The sequence below is a fragment of the Nilaparvata lugens genome, chromosome 3 (genome assembly GCF_014356525.2).
Source record: "Nilaparvata lugens isolate BPH chromosome 3, ASM1435652v1, whole genome shotgun sequence".
NCBI classification, from domain to species: Eukaryota; Metazoa; Arthropoda; class Insecta; order Hemiptera; family Delphacidae; genus Nilaparvata; species Nilaparvata lugens.
In genome coordinates, this window is record NC_052506.1 from 31,049,925 (window position 1) to 31,070,735 (window position 20,811).

The 20,811-nt window shown below is 34.3% G+C and overlaps 1 protein-coding gene across 3 annotated transcripts; it reads right to left on the reverse strand.

Moving 5' to 3' along the window:
- Positions 1 to 255: 255 nt before the first annotated feature.
- LOC120350387 (high affinity cationic amino acid transporter 1-like) lies at positions 256 to 19,586 on the reverse strand. Of its 3 annotated transcripts, XM_039423519.1 has the most exons (11): positions 19,339 to 19,586; positions 18,231 to 18,465; positions 14,002 to 14,130; positions 13,516 to 13,662; positions 9,840 to 9,944; positions 7,966 to 8,127; positions 6,946 to 7,070; positions 5,948 to 6,045; positions 5,125 to 5,264; positions 3,866 to 4,117; positions 256 to 605 (listed from the first exon to the last, which is right to left on the reverse strand). In XM_039423519.1, the coding sequence occupies exons 1-11, from the start codon at positions 19,363 to 19,365 to the stop codon at positions 493 to 495; spliced, it is 1,533 nt and encodes a 510-aa protein (XP_039279453.1). In that variant the 5' UTR covers positions 19,366 to 19,586; the 3' UTR covers positions 256 to 492. The 3 variants fall into 3 exon arrangements, with proteins under 3 accessions (XP_039279453.1, XP_039279455.1, XP_039279456.1); XM_039423521.1 differs by lacking the exon at positions 9,840 to 9,944; XM_039423522.1 differs by lacking the exons at positions 256 to 605; positions 5,125 to 5,264 and having other exon boundaries at positions 3,932 to 4,117.
- Positions 19,587 to 20,811: the final 1,225 nt, after the last annotated feature.

Consider the following 20,811-nt stretch of genomic DNA (forward strand, 5'->3'; position numbering starts at 1 on the left):
ACTGTGGTAGTGTCGTTAAAAATAGTTCAAAAAACGAATTATTGTTTGTTGATCTCTTTGAAGCAAATTACTGTTAGAAGCAATTGCTGTTTGTTGATCTTCGAATGCTTTCAAATCGTCAACACATAATTCTTTGAATTATTAGACAGATCGAGTTCATTTAATAAGGCTTGAGTTCTATGGCCAACGAAATCGAATGAATCCTTCGTCATTTTGAGGATATACGGTAACAGGATAACAATGAAAGTGCATAAGAATAATAGAAAATCTTTATTATATAAGTGTTTTCATGAAATACAACATCAATTTATTTATTTTCCATTAATCTAGCTCTCCTCTCCACTTTTTCCGTAAGCAAAAAAATATTTTTCATTTTCCTTACCAATAATAAAAATAATCAATTCGATTGATGAATTTTTGAACGGAATGGGCTACGAGATTGTAGATTAGCACTAAAAAGCATCTATCAAAGTTCTCAGTGAAACCTCATTATTATGTCATACTTGCAGAATTGCTCTGAAAGCAACTTCCAGATTCTGATGGTTGTTCTTTTTCGGTATTTTCCACACTATGTCCGATTCCATAGCTGAAGTAGATCAATAAGCCTGGAAAAATTTATGATAGAAATAATAATAGTGTCCATTTATATAAGGTTTCAAATTAAACTTGAATTATGCAAACTCATTTACACAAAAATAATAATTATAGAAAAAATGTTATGATTTAAGTAAACAGAGCGCAGTGGCGCCGACTTTGGGAGTGCTAGAACTTTTCTGCCTCCCCCCCCCCCATCAATAATCACTCATGCATGCATTCTGCCCCCTCCACCCCCCCCCAACGCTCTTACCGAAGAAGCTAGAATCAAAACGGCAAAGTAATTAATCCTATTAAATTAAACGAGCAATTTCTGTATTTTTATATCTGGTTACTTATCTGGTTATTTATATTTATATCTGGTTATTTATGTTCAACGGATCTCGAAAACAGCTCTAACAATTTTCACGAAATTTGGAACATATAGTAGGTTTATGATATAAAAATTTGATTACACTAGGTCCCATCCTTGGGGAAACTCGCTGAACGACATTAAAAGGATAATTCATCCTTGGCTGAAACAGCTGTGGATAGTAAAAAAGTGAGTGAGCGAGTGAGTATGTGGAAAATCAAAATATCGCATCCCCGAAATTCATAAGATGACATAATAATATAGCCAGCTGTGAAATCAGAACACGATCATTTTAGATAATTGTGTTGTGTTTATCAATAAATAAAAATAACGAGCGAAGCTCGGTGCCCCGATATTGATTCTTGAAGAATCAATTTCACCCCACCCCCAATGACGTAATGAAGTCGGCACGCCGCTGATCAGTGTATCACAATATTTGAACTATCTGTGTAAACGGATGTCAATCCCGGGACTGATTTCCAATCCCGGTATTTCGGGATTATCCAATAATCCCGGGACTGATCCCCGGGATTGGCAAAAATCAGTTTCATGCATTTTTAACCAATTGTTCCTCCTCAATTACATGTTCAGTAACAGTGTGTGGAGATGAAAAAGGGCCCATTAAATAGGGAGAGGCTATTATTAAAATGAAAAAAAAATACTTGGGAATAATATTGAAATTGAACATTATATGTCTTTGAATGTTTTCAATAGTAACTGTTTTATTTCAGGTCCTACCTTAAATTTGCTGTATCCTAGATGATGGTGAGAACTGAGGAAGACAAGATAACTCATCAGAGTCTTTTTTATGTAGAACAAAAGCATTTCTATCCTACATCAGGACGGGATAGAGCTCACAATTTAATTACGTCAAATACTGTAAAGTGAATTGATATCACTTGAATTAATAATATTAATAATAAAATAGAATACTTTTTGTAAGACCGTAACGCCATACCGACCAAACAACGCGAAAGCTGAACCACTACACTACTAAATAAAATTTCGTAGAGCCAACTATAATATTTACTTCAACTAGATATTCTACTTATGATAGAGAAAGAGAAGAGGAGAGGAATAATTAGACAGAGAGTGAATCGTTAGTGCATTTTTATTTCTGATTTCTGAAGTCTTTTCAAAGTTCGGAATGCATTCCAAGGAAATGCCATCAGCACTATTGCAAATATTGCGCCGTCTAGACTGGTAATAATTGTGGTGCTGTGTAAACAGAAACAAGAGTGTAGAGACATAACAACCAATCAACAACCATTCTGCCAATTATGCGAACTGATAATGCGAATTCTATTAAGCCAGTACAGAGTACAGTATATTATTATGTATATGCAACTGTAGGCTGTGCCTGTAGAATAGATTAGTCAAACACTTAGAACAATAAATTAGTTATAAAAACTCATATTCATCACCGTAAATAAATTCCATATTGAATTGTTTTTGGAAAAATATGATTCACAATTTCAGGTTTACAATCCCGAAAATCCCGGGATTGACGCTGAAAAATCCCGGGATTGTTAGATATCAAAAATGGACCGGGATCCCGGGATTCGGGATCCCGGGATTAACATTCCTAGACATTGACAAGGGTGTGGGCACACAGAGAACGGTTGGGCGTTCCGAATTCCAGCGGTACAAACAGAACGAGTAAGGGTCGCTTTCTCCAAAGTTAGTTTGACTATTGAACCAGTTTTATCAATGTATGGTTGCATTTTTATTATACTGTATTTCAATTGAGTCAGCTGATGCTTCAAACTAGAAATCTGAGTTGAACTTTTTCTGAGAAAGCGGTGAAGACCGATACCACTAATAAAGAGCTGTGCAATGATAAAAACATCTGGAGTCTTTGATATAGATAAGATAGATATGAATAGAGTATTTATTAATTTTAAAATCACTTGAAAATGACATTAATGTCCGAAAAATGATGTGACAAAATAATTTGAAAGGGTACTGAGATCTATATTTTTATTTATATTAAAAGTACCCCTAAAGAAAAAAGACAATATGAATAGAAACACGTTGGAATCTACATATCGATAAGACCGTTCTGTTTGTACCCTTATAAGGGTATGGAACAGATAATATACAATAGTCAGATATAAGGATATCTATATTATATTATATCTCCTAAGACCGCTCTGATCGCTGATCCCGCTTACCGCTTTCTGTGTGCACACTGCACACTGCACACACACTAAAGCGGCAAGACTTCCATTATCTGAGCCAACGTTTGTTACTCACCGAGAAGTATACTGGTGATGAGCATCAACCATATCATTTCAGATATAAGCATTTCCATCATCAAGAAAATGTTGACCAATAAACTTGCCACAGGAAGAAGAGGAACGAACGGTACCTTTCAACAAAAAAATTAAAACCAATATGGCTCATGGGCCTGGATATTCTTAGAAGATTTTCTTATTTGAAAGATCACTCTTTGAGGGCGGTTTTTAAGTATATTTCAGTGTAAAATTTTCATTTTATAATTTTTCAAGATATGCACTGTGTCCCACGAAGAGGTTCACGCGTTTAATTTTATATTACGTGCCCATTCATGTACCGAACTTTTTTTAATTTTACACAGTTTACAAAGTAGGTTCTAAAAATATTCTGGGGAAATTTCAGCTCCCTAGCCTTCGTAGAAACAAAATGGTGGTATATTGAAAATAAAGCTCTCAAATTTAGTTTTTGTTTGAAAACTTCAACAATTTCCTCAAAATACGAATTCAAAAACTCAAAATACAAATTTTTATGAATATGAGAGTCGACGTTAATGATCAGTAGGTAGAGGCTAAACGATAGCCCACGCCACAAAAATGAAGGGCTATGATTTTAATGGATTTTCTATCTCTTTTGCAAAATTGATAGGCTCAAACTTGTTAAAAATTATAGAAAATAACTTACACATTATTAGAATAGTAATCTTGACGATTAAGTACGACTGCGCAGTTGGTGTTTTGGAATGAGCTTTCAGATTTAGTAAGACCTCCATCCGAATAGGCGATCCATCCTGCTCATGTTGAGAGCATTGCTCATGCACATTTCTGTACCTTAGCAGGAGTACACACACTGACACCACTGTATGTGATACCAAATTGACTATAGAAACAATAGTTCTAACGAAATCGTCTGTACCAAGTATGATTGCAAATGCTCCTGCGAAACAGAATCGAATGAGAGGCAATAGACCCACTTGAGTACACAGAATTCTATAGAAATTTATTACAGTTAAAAGAATAACCCAAAATAAGTTAAATTGGGTCAATCACATCACTCTTGCTGTTCCAAGCAAGGTTGTTGATTATCAAAAGAATAGGAGAGATATAAAGGATTCGTATCCGAATAACATGAGTCCATCAAAGTTTTCTAGAATTATGTCATCAGTGTCACTAGTTGGTTCAAAATATTCATCGAATTGGCATGAACATTATAAAAAATCATTTCCTATAGTCCAGTTAGCAGGTACTTTTTGCTGAAAAAATAACTCCGAACACGCTATTTTTTGTGCAATTATTCTGGTGTATTGGACAGCTAAAATACAAAAAGTGGACATTCTCGCCTTGGAGATTTTTACAGGATGCCTCAAAAACCAGGAATTTCTGGTTCCTTTTCCATTTTCTGCGATTTTAACCAGATCGAGCCTGTCTCGATTTGGCAAAAAAGGAATCGAAAATCCGAGTTTTTCGGTACACTCTTTAAAAATCACCAGGTCAACTTTTTGTATTTGAGTTATCCAATACTCCAGAATCATTGCACGAGAAATTTAGCATGTTATTAATTAGTGAGGTAGCCTTACTCTATGCCACTTTGATTCATAAATAATACTGGAAATAGTTTTGCATTTACTACTATAATATTACGTATACGGTAGACCTCTGTCTGCTAATCATGCACACGAACCTCACACTAGGATACTCAACCTTGGGGCGTGGCGCGTGGGCACACAGAGAGCGATCTGCGATCATCACAATTCATTATGATAATAATCAATCAAATCAATTTAAAATTTTTATTCACAACTCAAAACAATTGAGGGTCCTGTTTTTCAGCGGGTGCCCAGTTACACAAAAAAACAAGATATGATATAGATAGCTAAGATTTAGGTAAAGAATATACACTGTATGACACCTATTTACAATTATTGAACTACACTACGAACTCACCACTGAGTAATGCTGTAGCAACAGTGGAGAAAATGGGCGTCTTCGTTTTTGAATTTACCTTTCCAAACCATTTCAATATAAGACCGTCTGCTCCCATAGAATATAACACACGAGTACAAGTGTACGTGTTTCCAAGCAAGCTTGAATAAAAAAGGCTCATTACAATTGAAAAAAAAAACAGTTTTTATGATTACCCCATTTGAAAATTCATAACTCTAGGACCAACTTCCCAACCAATCTTGCTATAATGTATTGAAATACTTATCGTACGAATCAACTGTCATAGAGATAAATTTAATTTACAAATTAGATAAGTACCTCATTATTCCTGTTTTAAATGAAGTGTTATGTATATTTTTATTTTTAAAACTCTATCCTCTAAAAGAGGATGAGTTATTAAAGGTCAATGCAGAATTGAAAATAGTGATTATGTGATTGTGATTAGACTTGATTATTTTTTCATTTGAAATCCCTCTCTGAAAAAGAGTCACTCACTTCTCAAAACCATCTCAAATTCTTCTCAATACCATCTGAAAACAAATTATAAAGTTTAATTTTTAAGTATTACGTTGCATATATTTAGTTCACTTAGAGATAGATCAAAACGTTATTGTAGAGTTGTAGATGCACGATTCAGAGGTTACTCTTAATAATTTTGATTAATCATTTCACTTGATATCCAGAATCGTCTCGGGAACTAATGCTTTCAGGATCGCTTGAGAGTTTAATCCCCAGTTGGAGGATCGCTAATTTAGACGTTGCGAGTTAATTGGGTCCCTATTATCTGTAGTTACGATTTGAAATTGAAAAGCTAGACTCTCACCAGGCACAAAGACAGAAGAGTATACCTGTTGATACTACCCACTTCACGTTATGCATATTTGTCATGTCAAGTGCATATGGAAAGGGTGATGTTATACTCTGCAAATAAAAAGAGACTGAATTAGCCCACATTCAAAACATGAATTAGATTTTAGATTGGAAAACTAGGCAATTTAGTGGGTATTCATCCAGTGTTGAGAGTAGCTACGCCGGGGACTCATGACAGTGCCGAGCGCCTCCTGCATGGATATCATATAATTATCATGTACATGTACATACTGGGGACCCACGACAGTGTTGAATGCCTTCTGCGCTGCATGGTTGGCTCTCAGCTCAGGAATTGAGAGTCCCACACAAGATGGGCTTAGCTTGCTAAGCTCATATTTGTGCGTGAATGTATTCTGTCGTCCTAAAACAAATATATGAAAAAAAATGATTGAATCAATGTCCAACGTGTGTCTCTTTAAATAATGATATGGTAGGTACTGTAATTGATAGTCGATCTTTCATTTCAAAAAATAACATTTTAATATCAGCTAAATTGAATAAACTCTTTATTTTCTGTAAGACCTGTACATATTACAGGCTACGATTGTTTCAGAAAGGTTTTGATTATGAAGGTGAAGTGTTTGGCCCTTGCGTTTCAGAAGACTTGAGAATAGAATTTAGCGCCCTGAAATACACATAGCACTGGTCTAGAATAAAACAGACGCATCACTTTCCAAACAAACCATTATTTGACTGGATTGCTATTATTATGAATTTAAAAATATGGTGAGAGTATCATTTTTCTCATAAGCATGAATTTATAATTTTACTATTATCCTTTTTTATTTATTGTAGCTGGTTTGTATCGTGGGTTGTATGTGGTACTTCACATACATGTGCGGAAAAACTTACTCAAATTCACCTGATAATCTAACGATAGCAATAGTACTACAATCAAGGTATATTTCGAACTATATAATATAAATTATCTAAATCAATTAACAAAATAACCTCATCAAAGTATGGCCACATAAGAGTTAATGCCACAGCTACTCCAATGTAAGAGACGGAAGCTATTATGAGTGTCAATAAAATGGCCAGTGGTATCAGTTTCCGTGGATTTTTTGCTTCTTCTCCTGCAAAATCAAAATGAAAACAGTTGAAATTTAGCTTGAATCCTATAAGCTAAAGCCAGCAACTGAAGCTTATCACCAAACTAAGAAGGTATGCAGGTATGCAAATACATGCAATACGGTACGCATGCAGGCTATTATTGTATGAGTGAGCTACATTAAATAATATTAAAACTCTAATCCTCCTTAGATGTGATGTTTGGCAACTGGTGTCGCTTATAAATACAGGTACGGTACCTTTCTTTAAATCTGTTTTACATATATTTTCTCAATACTGTATATTGATGTGCGAAGACCTCTATAACACTGTAAAAGCGCAAATATAATTACACGAAGAACTAGTCGAAATGAATAAATTATATTAAAGCCTCGTTTCCATTATTACTACAGATTTAACGCAGCAACATGACTAAGGTTCGAATTACGGGAACTTGCAAACATGGAAACAGTCTACAACATTGAAACTCACCCCCCCTCCCCTAATACACCCCTAACACCCCCTATAAACGTAAGTCAGATTTCCAAAAATAATGGAGATATTTTAATATATTTATTTTTATAGTGCTCAGAGTCACTAGAGCTAACGTCTTCGTTGTACCACGTTAGCGTCTACGTTGTGATTGCACCCACTTTCATGCAGTTTGCGTCGAAATGGAAACAATTGGCGAAAAGATCTAGAAATCACTTAACGAGCTGGCACACCTCGCTATATTATGATAATTATTGCAAATTGTCAGAATGAAAACCAGGCTTTACGCATCACTTCCTTGACAAACTACTATTTACCAAAGTATGAATGGTCAAGTATTGAATTCGAAGATAATATTATAAAGACTTAGATATAAAATGTAGGTTTTGACATGAAAATGAAGCTTTTGAAAAAATAGTTGTTATTCACCAGCGCAAGATATGCCTTCAAAGCCTCTGTAAGCATACACACAGTGTCTAGTTATAACCAGAACACCGTGGAATCCGAATGGAAAGAAGCCTCCTGATCCCCCGCTCCCATCGGTTGGGAAATCCTCATCTCCCGGTTTCCACGACCAGTTTTTCAAGTCAGCTAAAGCAAAGAGAGCAAGGCAAACACATTTTTAAAATAAGTACTTTTCAGACATTTCTGAAATTATCTCTGGATCTCAGTTGAATAAGATTTCTAAATGATAATACGGTATACTATTGCTCCAGAGAAACTTGGGTTACTGATTTGAAATGTCAATAAAAACAAGAGTGGCCTTATATTGCATACTCATAGTATCACGAGTTGATCCCTGGACCGATTTACCCATTACCTGGATGCTATATTAACATCCTAGCGTCCCTGGACGCTATACTATATAAATAGCGATAACATTTTTAGTCAACCTGTTGCGTTTTTGCCAGCTATTTTAGTCAACCAGCCTATCAAGCAGTAATTTTATAATAATTAGGAATAACCTACATCTCTTTCGATAACTAATTTCTCCTTGTGGAGCTTCTAAAGTTTTTTATATTATATGGAATCAAATTTGAAATGACCGAATTACTACAAGTGATAGGGGAGAACACAGCTCAATCGTAAACTTTGCAGAGAGCGGAAAGCTAACTTCAAAGAGCGTCTCCACATTTTTGTCAACGTGCATGGTGAATATGGACGTTATCTAAAACATCTTGATATAATTCTTTAGTAGACTACCTATAGGTAAGTAGGATTGCATGCTCTGAGGAAGTTATTCCTGCCAATGTGTCATTGTATTATTAGAGCCTCTGAATACTGTAGTGGATTGTTGCCTATTTTGTAAACGTCCCTTTCACGTGGCCGATCTTATAGTCCTTTATATTTTGTTTGATGATGATACAGTGGACATACTAGATTCTCAAAGGAGATAATTTTGTAATGCCTTACTGTAAATTATGTGAAACATTAAAATCAATTGAATAGAACTTGATTTGGTACTTTAAATATTTGAATTCATCACAAATGAATATTTTCACGAATACTTATATATTTATATATATTTTTATGGATGGAGACATTTAAGTAAAATGTGATAGCCAATAGTCTTTAATTTTCTTCTGTTAATATCATATTTCATAAGTAGAATAAAATAAAAGAGAAAAAATTAATTGATCTCTGCTATTTTTCTCCATATGTTTGAATTACGGTACCTTCGTTATACAATATGGTAATATAATATAAAAAGAGGTAAAAATAATAGAACATGATAGATGAGATGGATAAATGAATCTTGTTTTGTTAGTATTCTTGATAAGAAAAGTGATATCAGAAAAGACTAAAGCCCCCCATATTAAATTAAAAAGAAGCTATTGGGTCTCATGGTCGCGCTGATAAGCTATCGATAAGATAAGTTGAGCTCCATGCGCCTACTCTCTCCCTTTGTAAAGGCATACATATGCTATACTGCCATAGCATAGCTTGAGATACGTCTTTTGAAATACGTAGCCGAAGTATTTTCTAATGTTAAACAATCTGTCCATTTCAAACCGGCGTAGTGTAAATAACCAAAGGAGATACCACGGCTACGTGTCTTTCAAAAGCCACGTTTTTCAAGCTACGCTATGATGGTGTGAAATAGCCTTCAGGGTTACCACTTTAAGAGCCGAACTCCTCTAAATACCATTTATGAGTTTGAAAATCTCTTCCCGGTGGTTCGGAATCCACCTAAAGCTGTAGGTTCACTCATTCCTCATCATCATTCGTCTCATTACCCACGCACAAACCTAGATATCACGTGGGCATCATCCTAAAAAATAAAATAAAATAAAAATACTTACCATTACAAACACCAATAACAATTATTATAGTTAGAGTTGTTAGATTCAGAAATGTCAAAAGTTTTTGGAATGTTACTGACAGCTCCACGCCACCAACCAATATGCCTGAAAATAATTGGAACATGGTTTCTAGAAAGTTTGTAATTCCAGTAAAATTTAAAATTTTGTGAAAACATGGAGATAAGTTAAAAATTATGTAATAATCAAGATGATTTAAAAGTCGCTGCTACTGTAAGGCTACTTTCACACGATAGGAGACGTGCAACTTGAACACTGAACAGTGTTCACGTTTTTTTGTCGAAGTACATTAAGTCAAATCGTGTCTTTCACATGGTGACTCCTAGCCAGGAACCTCGTTTTGTCACGTCTTTTCCCCTCGAGGCAAGCAGAAACCGGCTTGGATCGAGATACTAGCGGACAAATCGTCACTTTCACATGGTGATTCTACGTCTCTCCGGTCACCAGTTTTTCTCAAAAACTATCTTTCTTGAAAATGAAGATAGAAAGATTCTGATTTCGGATTTGGATTCAGCGACCCCAAATTCTTTAAGCGTAAGTCCCGTTTTCGAAAATATCCGAAAACAAGGAAGTTATGGCTGTTTTTAATAAAGCTTTCTATTATCAAATAATTATATGGTAAAAACGAACAGGTACTGTACTATACAGTACGTATGTACTGTAGCTATTATAATACAACTTACACTGTATTCGTGTAGGAAATTTGGTAGGATATTTATCTTGATTTCTGAAAATACCCCAAAATAAGGGAGTAAGATAACTTTGAAAAAAGTTTTCCTGCCGATTAAAGAAACATTAAAAATTAGTCTAAGACATATTATGTCTTAGACTAAAAACGTGTAACAAATATCAGATCACTATTCAAGCTATCAAGCTTTTCATAAATTTATTTGTCTCCTCATGACAGAAGGTTTGCGCCCACTTAAACATTTCTGTGATTAAATTGTGATAGAACACATTATCGTATTGATCTTCTAAATCTAGTTACATGTACATCGATTTTCGTAAAATTGATTTTTTACCGTTCCTATGAATTCTAACAGGTTCAGCACAACTTCTTAAATAACATTATGTTTGATTCAACAGAATTCATAAGGACGACAAAACATCGAACAACAAAAAAACGCTTTCTGAGTACCCTAACTGGCTTTAACAAAGCATGGCTGGTCTGAACTATTCATGACTTTTTCAGTAATGCATTATCCACTCAGCGCAGTTCTAATACACAGACATCAGTTTCACTTGGAATGGCATGACATTTTCTATTCTTTCAATTCCTATTATTACCATAGATCGATTCAGATCAGCACAATGTTTATACTGTATGTTCATAATAGATTTTTCTGTTTGTTAGAAAGAAATAGTCAATAATTGCTGGGAATTTAAAGTGATATTCAACGATTTGAACCTGATAAATTGGATTGTTGAATGACAATTGAAATTCAGTGAAGTTTACTGTACAACATTCCTTTTCCTTCTATTTTATTGGGTGATGAGTGGAGATGATTTATGATTTCATATTTGGATTCATCTTTTCATAGTTCAATATTTTTTTGGAAAACTAACGGTTTAATACATTATTTTTGAAAAGATGAAAAGAATCAAGTTTCTGCTTGTTGATTTGAGATATTTGATACAATACGGTACCAACACTTCGCTGATAATAATAAATTCACTTCAATATAATATCACACACTAAATACAATATGACAATTGATTATAATGCGATTTCTTTCAGCACTACAGCCCAATATGATCTTTGGCCGCCTCCACTACAGCTCTCCACTCTTCTCGGTCCTCTGTCATTCGTTTCCATCCTCTACATCCCATTTTTCGGATATCGTTTCATACTCACTTCATTCTCCTTATTCTTGATTTTCCTCTCTTCCTTCTTGAATGTAGCCTCTCCTTGAATATTATTTTAGGCATTCTGTTCTCATTCATTCTACAGATATGTCCAAACCACCTAAGCCTAAGTCTTTATAATTATAAATACAATATTTCGGCCTTTTCAAAAACGCCTAGTTGTTCTTGTCTTCTTTTGATAACGTCCAAGATTCTCAGCCGTACGTTACAACAGGTCGAATCAGGCTTTCATATATTATTTTGAGTTTTGTATTTCTACATATGAGCCTGTTCTTCAAAATTTTCAAGTTACTGAAGTATGCTCCATTTCCAGTCAATACTCTTTGCTTTATGCTGTAACTCATCTTGTTTTCGTTATTCAATTCAACCCCCAAGTAGCTGAAGTTCCTTACACCTTGAAAGATTTTCCTACCAATACGATTGAATCTATTTATATTGCATTCAATATTTAGAAATAGTGATAGAATTGAAATTAAAACATTCTATATAAATTCCTTTCTGTCAACTCTCCATAAATGAAGGCCTAAATTTAACTTTTAGCTACGGCAATTAGCCAACTGGTTGTTCGCCAGATATCTTATCACACTGATAGAGCGCTCCACACTCCTTCTTCAAAGGGTGGATGCTTCAAGCTGGTTTCATCAACTGACAGCTGCAACATCACTTTCCGGTAAATTGTGCTAGTTCAGAAACTGGAGCTTAAGGCTGTGCAAAGGCTGAAATTAAACTTTCTACTGGTGATATTTTTCAAAGTTTTTCGATTTGTATACTATCAAGCTATCAAAATTAAGAAGTTTTCTCAGGAAAATGTTTTTTTCGATCATTACTTTTTGAGATATGAGCGCCTAAAGTTTGAATTTTTGTGCCAAAACATTTCAAGTTCGGTGAAAGATAAAACTATGAGATTTGATGGATAGATTCTTCATGGTATTGTTGATCTAATAAAACAAAAAATTTCTGAAAATTTCAATTTTTGAGAAAGTTATTCAATTTACCAAAAATGACCGAAAATAACTCAACTAAAAGTTAGTTTTGGTCATTTTTAGTAAATTGAATAAATTTCTCAGAAAATGATATTTTCAGAAAATTTTTGTTTTATTAGATCAACAATATATACCATGAAGAATCTATCCTTAAAGTCTCATGGTTTTATCTTTCACCGAACTTGAAATGTTCTGGCACAAAAATTTAAACTTTAGGCGCTCATATCTCAAAAAGTGATGATCGAAAAAAAATGTTTTACTGAGAAAACTTTTTAATTTTGATAGCTTGATAGTATACAAATCTAAAAACTTTGAAAAATATCACCAGTAGAAAGTTTATTTTTAGCCTTTGCATAGCTCACTTTCAGACCATGAGTCCGGTCTTACAAGATGTCAAACTATCTCAAGATAATTGAAAAACTTTGATAAATAAATAATAAAACCTTAAGAAAACTATCGTTCAATTATTCACCTTTGACCTTTCATATATAAATATTTTTTAAATTCAATTTTAAAACAAAAATATGATTGTAAAACATAATTCATTCATTATAGTCCATTTATTTTGAGGATCCAATTCTCAGATTATCAATCCATCTAAGATGATTCAACTCAATGAAATGAGATTAAAACTAAGCTCTTTCAAAACCTTACGCACACTACTGCGGAACGACTGCTCATAACACAGCTTAAAAATTGAACCTCTCCCGTCGCCATAACGCATGACGGCGACGATTCGTAGTGGTGTGCGTATGGCTTAATAATGTTCAAATATTTTATTGCTAAATGTTTTTGATTTTCGTACTTACAGCTGCATATTGCGATGAGGAAGGCTGCAAACACGTTGGGCTCTGCAAGAACTACTGGAATGTTGATCTCAGCAAAATAATCAGCTAGCTTATTATCAATCATGTTATCAATGTATGTACTGAGTCCTCCTCCCAAACATGCGACTCCTACAAAAGTTATGTCTGAATTTTATTTTGCGTTCTAATTTCCAAGTATTTTTCTCTGTAGGCTAATTCAATTAATTTGTGTAGTCATTTTCATAGAAATTAAGTTATTAAGTTTCAGGATGAATGTGACGTCTGTTTTCATTGAAACTCAAAAGTTGAACTCATTAATCACCAATGATTACAGGTGGAACTCTTCAAATTATTCTGGATTGATTGCGATAAATTAGACCGTATAAGTATATAATGAGTTTAAAACAGGTCCTAGGTAGTCTGCCTATTTTAAGAGGAAGAAATGAAGTATTTTTGTTTTTAATCAGGGTAATGCAGAATAGAGATTACCAATTATATTTTCCAAGCACTGCAACCAGCCAAAGATGAAAGCCATGAATTCTCCCATCAAAACGTAAGTGTAGCTATACACTGAGCCGGACCTAGGAACAGCTGCCGCTAATTCCCCATAACAAAGAGCTGGAAATCCGTAATACTATATATTAGGCCTACATATATATAATAATTTACCTTTCTTGAATGAAATAAGTTATTAAAGAAAAATCATATCCGAATGAGCTAAAGATCCAAGTAGTACATGATGTTCAGATAGTAATAATTATTAGCCTATAGATCCAACTACCATTCAGGACTATTACAAAATGAAGAGAGAACATTGAGATTCAATCAAAACTGTAAGTAATAATTAGCTTACTCATTGAAAAATACAATGAAAATTATTTTAATAATTGAATTTTAATCCAAAAAATATTCAAGCCACAATTAACTAATTGACAATATTTAGAACTTGCCATGACCAAAAAAAAAAATATATTTAGATAAACACAGTGAAGGCCTTCGAGTATATAAATATACGGAAGTACATATTTACATAAATATATGTAGGACTTGGGCATTATGTATTTAGGAGATGTAGCAGCATTGCTGAAATGGAGTACACAGCACGCAATATTTTTATTTTCTCCCATAAAAAAAATCCAAAGAAGAAAATACTATGAAAATCAGTACTTTCTATCAGTTATTAGGATATAATCTTCAAATACTAATACAGTAATTGGAAATGAAATGTTACCTTCCCAAAATGATTAAACATTTATCATTTCTATAAGATCGGATTTTTTAGTACGGTGACATGGGTAGGATTTAAGAACTTATTTTATTGATTGAATTTTTTGTGTGTTTTAGATTTAAGATTTTTCAGGAGAAAAGACTTTGATATTAAAATAACAATTTCTGTAGTTGGACTATAGTGAGAAAATATAATTTAGTGAGTAAGTAGTATTATTGCAGCGACAATAAGATTGTGCTAAGTTATGTGTGCACGACTGTGAGAAGCAGCAAATTGAGGGATATTTGCTAGTTGTGACGGATGAGGGGGCTCCACGAGGCAAGGACACGGCGGATGTGCGGATGTCTGGTCTTCTTCTTCACGTGCCTGCTCCGTTTCGGATGTTGGCGATCATAATGGCTATCCTGATTTTGTCGACGGCGCTACGGAACAGCTCTGCAGATGACTGGTGAAACCATAGCCTCAGATTTGCCAGCCATGAAATTCTCCTTCTGCCAGGTCCCCTTTTTCCGTTGATTTTTCCTTGAAGGATCTCTTGCAGAAGTCTGTATCTTGAGCTATTCCTCATAATGTGGCCGAGGTATTGGAGTTTTCTACTTTTAATGGTATTCAGGAGCTCCGGTTCTTTATTCATTCTCCTGAGAACCTCTTGATTAGTAACTTTTTGGGGACCAGGATATTTTCAGCATTCTTCTGTACAGCCAGAGTTCAAAAGCTTCAATCTTTACCATTGTTTCTTTTGTGAGGGTCCATGCTTCTACCCCATACAACAGAACGGAGAACACATAGCAACGCAATAGTCTCAATTTAGTTAATAGAGTAAGGTCGTGACTCTTGTACACCTTACTCAATTTATTGAAGACAACTCTTGCTTTTTCTATGCGGCATCTTATTTCTTGTGTGTTATTCCATTTCTCATTGATGATGCGCTTGGATGGTACCCAGGTAGTTATAGTGTGAGACTCTTTCTATTGCATTTTGATTAATAAACAATTGTACTCACCCTACATTCTCCTTGCTTATTACCATGAGCTTTGTCTTATTAGTGTTGATCTCTAAACCATATTGCGAACTCTTTTCCACCACTCTGTCCATCAACTGTTGCAGACTTTCAATGGAGTCAGCAAACACAATAGTGTCATCTGCATACCGTATGTTGTTCAATCTTTTGCCATTCACTGATATTCCTTCATCTTGATCTTCCAGTGCCTCTCCAAATATACGCTCCGAATACAGATTGAAAAGGATGGGCGACAAGATACATCCTTGTCTAACACCTCGCAAGATTTTCACCTCCTCTGTCTGCTCATCTCCCACCATCATAACTGCTGTCTGGTTCCAGTACAAATTGATGATGATGTTCAGGTCTCTTGAGTCAATGCCACTGTCTCTGAGCACTTCTATCATTTTATCATGCTTGACACGATCAAATGCTTTCTGATAATCAATGATACATGCAAACACATCACAATTCACGTCGGGACACCTCTGGAAGAGAACCTGCACACCAAACAGAGCTTCTCGCGTTCCAACAGCGTTAAGGAAACTGAACTGATTAGGAGAAATTTGCTGCTCACACAGTTTGTAGATTCTCTTATGGATTATTTTGAGAAACAATTTCAGTAGGTGACTCATGAGGCTTATTGTTCTGTAATCGTTGCATGCTTTGGCACTAGCTTTCTTGGGATGTCTGGTAGCCTGTAGATATTTTCACAGAGGAATACTGCACACCTGGCTGCAGACCCGCTTGCCCAATCAAGTGACAACCGACTCACTGCTCCACTAGCAGCAGGGCCTTAGGCAGCACCACCACACTCACGTCGAGAGGGGCAAGTTGAACAACCGAGATGCCGAGCGGATCCAAAATCATATTGCAAGAAGTTAAGTTAGTTTTCCGGCTTCATGAGATACGTGAGTGTCCTGTGTTTTGGGATTACCAGTGGGAGTGATAGCTGTGGGTGAGTGCCAAATATTTCTAACTCATAAAACATTTTCACCCGACCGAGACCTTAATTAGAGATGATCTTGTTGTAGTAAAATTTCTAGTTAGCAGAATCTTATTGGCAGGTAGTTTTTGTAGGAATAATATTTTGATAAAATGTACTGCATATTTCGTTCTTTCAATTTCGATCAAGTAATTGGCATAATAAATGAGAAATTAGGTAATACCATGTTGTTGTCTATCCAGTTCCCATGACTCCCTTGAAGTAATAATAAGATATCTTCAACCCCCATCAAGGGCGGTTACAGTACAATGAAACTTCAACTTTAGTACCGTAGGTCATACAAATATATTTTTTCCCTGATGAGAGAATGAGAGTATTGAACTGGAATAGAAAAAAGTCATTCCTCAATAATTCAAATTAGGTTATTTATTTACAAATGAAATAAATATCTCTGAAATTGATATTCTAAGTGAGAAATCAAGAATCAATCAATCAATCAATCGATCATTTATTTCTTTCCAAAACATACATGAAAATGTACATGAAAAAGTCAAAAACTAAAAACTAACTTGAAGCTAAAGAGAAATAGTGACTGTATAAAATTCATTTTTTCACAGTAAACTCGTTTATACTGTAGCATTCTAAATCTATCAAATATGCTCTCAGCAATTCCTTGAATTTTGATCTATCAGGTTCATGTCTTATGCAACCTGGGAGACAACCAATAAATTTTATTCCCATGTACGTTGGACTTTGTTTATATTTTTCCTTATTGTGTTTCTTTATTGTAAAATTATTTTTATTTCTTGTTTTGTAATTATGTTTATCTACTTGCCGTGGGAATCTACATTCGTTAGTTTTTATATATAATATTGTCCTATAAATGTACAGGCTGTACACCGTCATGAATTTTAACTTACTGAAGAATGGCTTGCATGATTGCTCTCTATCAAGATTTAGAATTATTCTTATTGCTTCTTTTTGTAATAGGAGTATTTTATTCAAGTCTGAGATGCTTGTTCCTCCATATATTTCAATTTCATATGAAATGTGGTAGTGGATCATTGCAAAGTACACTGCTTTTAACGTTTCTAAGTTGGAAATTTTTGCTAGTCGTCTCAGCGCGAAAATTCCTGAGCTTAATTTTTTACATATTTTTTGAATGTGAACGGACCAACTAAGTGTGTTTTTAATATATAGACCTAAAATTTTAATTTCTTGAATGGTACCGGTAATAAGTCAATTGATACCTGTAATAGACAACTTCATGAATTTATTTACAGTACGGAACTACCAATATTGTGAAATTGATATTCTGAGTGAGAAATCAGGTACCCATAAGCTACTTGACAATCGAAACCTTCATGAATCCATTTTACAACAAATATTGTGAAATGATTTGGACTTTAAAAAAGACTTCATCTCAATAAGTAAATGATAAACTTCCTTTAACTAAGATTTACTTTATTTTGGTAACTCAATAGTATTCTTGATAGTACCAGAAGAAAACTTGGAAAAATGTGAGCAATAAAGTGTTACGGTACCTGTAATAGTGGTGGCCACTCCGACAATGAAGTGCGACACACAGATGCCAGGGCCGGCGACACGCGCACCCATGCCGGCAAGCACGTACACCCCCAGGCCGAAAGTGTTGGCAATGCCGAAAGTGGTCAGGTCTATCAGATCGAGAGCCCGGCGCAGCTCTGTCTGCTGCATGCGCGCTCTGTCCACTGCTTTTTTGCGGACAAACTTCTTCCATATTCTACTCCTGTACACTTTCTGAGAAATGGTATGAAATTCCTCGCTCAATTAATTTTTGAATCGGTTTTGGCTACTATACTATTATGATACCAACATTTATGGAAATGACTCTAAAACAAATAACTGCCTTATAAACTCATGTAGCCTAAATTATAATATTAGACTCATTTATTATTATTCATATCAGTTCCAGGATATAAAGCATGAAAATGATAGGAAGGCGATGTTTACACGTTTCCTTGACCTCCGCCTTCTGTATAGTGGATAGATAGATAATTGCCTTTATTTATAGCACATTAAAATATTACAAGTGTTATGGGCAAAGTTGAGGCAATAAGAGCCTCCTCTTCCACTTAACTAAAAATGAAAATAGTAATAGTGATGTGATTCAAAAGTTATCCCCCGGTATGTCACACATCTAATAATAATAATAAATAATAGTTGATTCTTGTTAATAATGATCAATTCCATCGCATATATAATAGAGTTCCAATCAAAATACAGTTGAGTAATTCACGGCCTTCTACTTGCATAAAGAAAGGTCTATTTCCTGTTCTTTAATAAAATTGAAGTCCGGGGGAACTTGTCAAAACCCAAACCTTTTTGAGAATGGAGGATATTTCATTCCTCAACAACCCCCGGCTGGAATGCTATGTTGAGATGCATTTCAGATGATTTTGATACATATTACAAATAATTATTTATTGATAATTGTAACAAGGCTGTTGCCTATGGTAACATTTACAAAAATTGACAATATATAAATAATTATTTAACAGTTCCTCATCAGTATTGATCAATTCAAATCCGGATTATTCTGTTGATACATAGCATGTGAATTGAGATCAAAAAAGAATAACATGAACACAAAATAGGATATAAGTATTGTACCTGGTTCATCGTTAAAGCCGAATACATTTTAGTCTTGTGAAACTATTATTGGCACTGGTGGTCAAATCGAAACACTTTCAATTTCAATGTTGATATCTGGTGAACTCTTGCTCTTGAACTGGAATATAACTCTTAAAGATTCACATACGGTACATCAATTGACAATAATTATCAAGTGAATAAGAATTTTCAATCAATGAACATCATTAGCTGCTAGATTTCGAATTTGATAACACGCTTAACTACACAAGCACGTTGCTATTCCCACCCTTTTATTTCTTATAGTTTGACTGGAAAACTCTTATCACTACCATAATCTGAAGAAATTGAAAGGATTTCTTAAATAAGATTGAGGTCAAGGATATCGCAAATGTCAATAATCAATTATTGTAATAAGAACCTGAAAGATCAGGAACTCGATAAAAACATAATTTCGTTCAGCTAGTATTTCTCACGCCAATTAAATACTTATTTACCAGATAAGAAAGCAGCCACATCAGGTTACATGAACTTATCAGAAAAAAGTTTTCGATGTCAAAAGTTGATTTGAAAATGCGTAGGCCTATTACAAGGAAACCGGATTATTCTGTTGAGACTAATAATTGGAATCAATAGATAGAGGCCATGCATTCTATGGGATTTAATTAAATCATGACCATTACATTGTATTGGGCCTGTTCTGTTCTACCATGAGACTGAATCATTGTCTACATAAGGTACCTGAAAATAAGTGAAGTCTAAAGAAATATGTTGTCATATTTGATTGATTTCGAAACTGAAATGGAAATGATGTTGCACATTAAGGCTGTGCAAAGGCTAAAAATAAACTTTTTACTCGTGATATTTTTCAAAGTTTTTTCATTTGTATATCATCAAGCTATCAAAATGAAAACGTTTTCTCAGGAAAACATTTTTTTCTGATCATTACTTTTTGAGATATGAGTGCCTAAAGTTTAAATTTTTGGGACAGAACATTTCAAATTCGGTAAGAGATAAATCCATGAGATTTAGAGGATAGATTTGATTTTTCATGGTATTGTTGATCTAGTAAAACAAAAATTTCCTGAAAATATCAATTTTCAAGATAGTTATTCAATTTACTAAAAATAACTTTTAGTTGAGTTATTTTTGGTAAATTGAATAACTTTTCCAAAAGTTGCTATTTTCAGAAAATTTTTGTTTTACTAGATCAACAATACCACGAAGAATCCATTCTCTAAATCTCATGGATTTATATCGTACCGAATTTGAAATGTTCTGTCCCAAAAATTCAAACTTCAGGCGCTCATATCTCAAGAAGTAATGATCGAAGGAAAATGTTTTCCTGAGAAAACTTTTTCATTTTAATAGCTTGATACAAATCGAAAAACTTTGAAAAATATCACGTATAGAAAGTTTATTTTTAGCCTTTGCATAGCCTTAATCAAAAAAGATGAAGCTATTGAATAGGTATGTTGTTTCAAGTAAGAAACA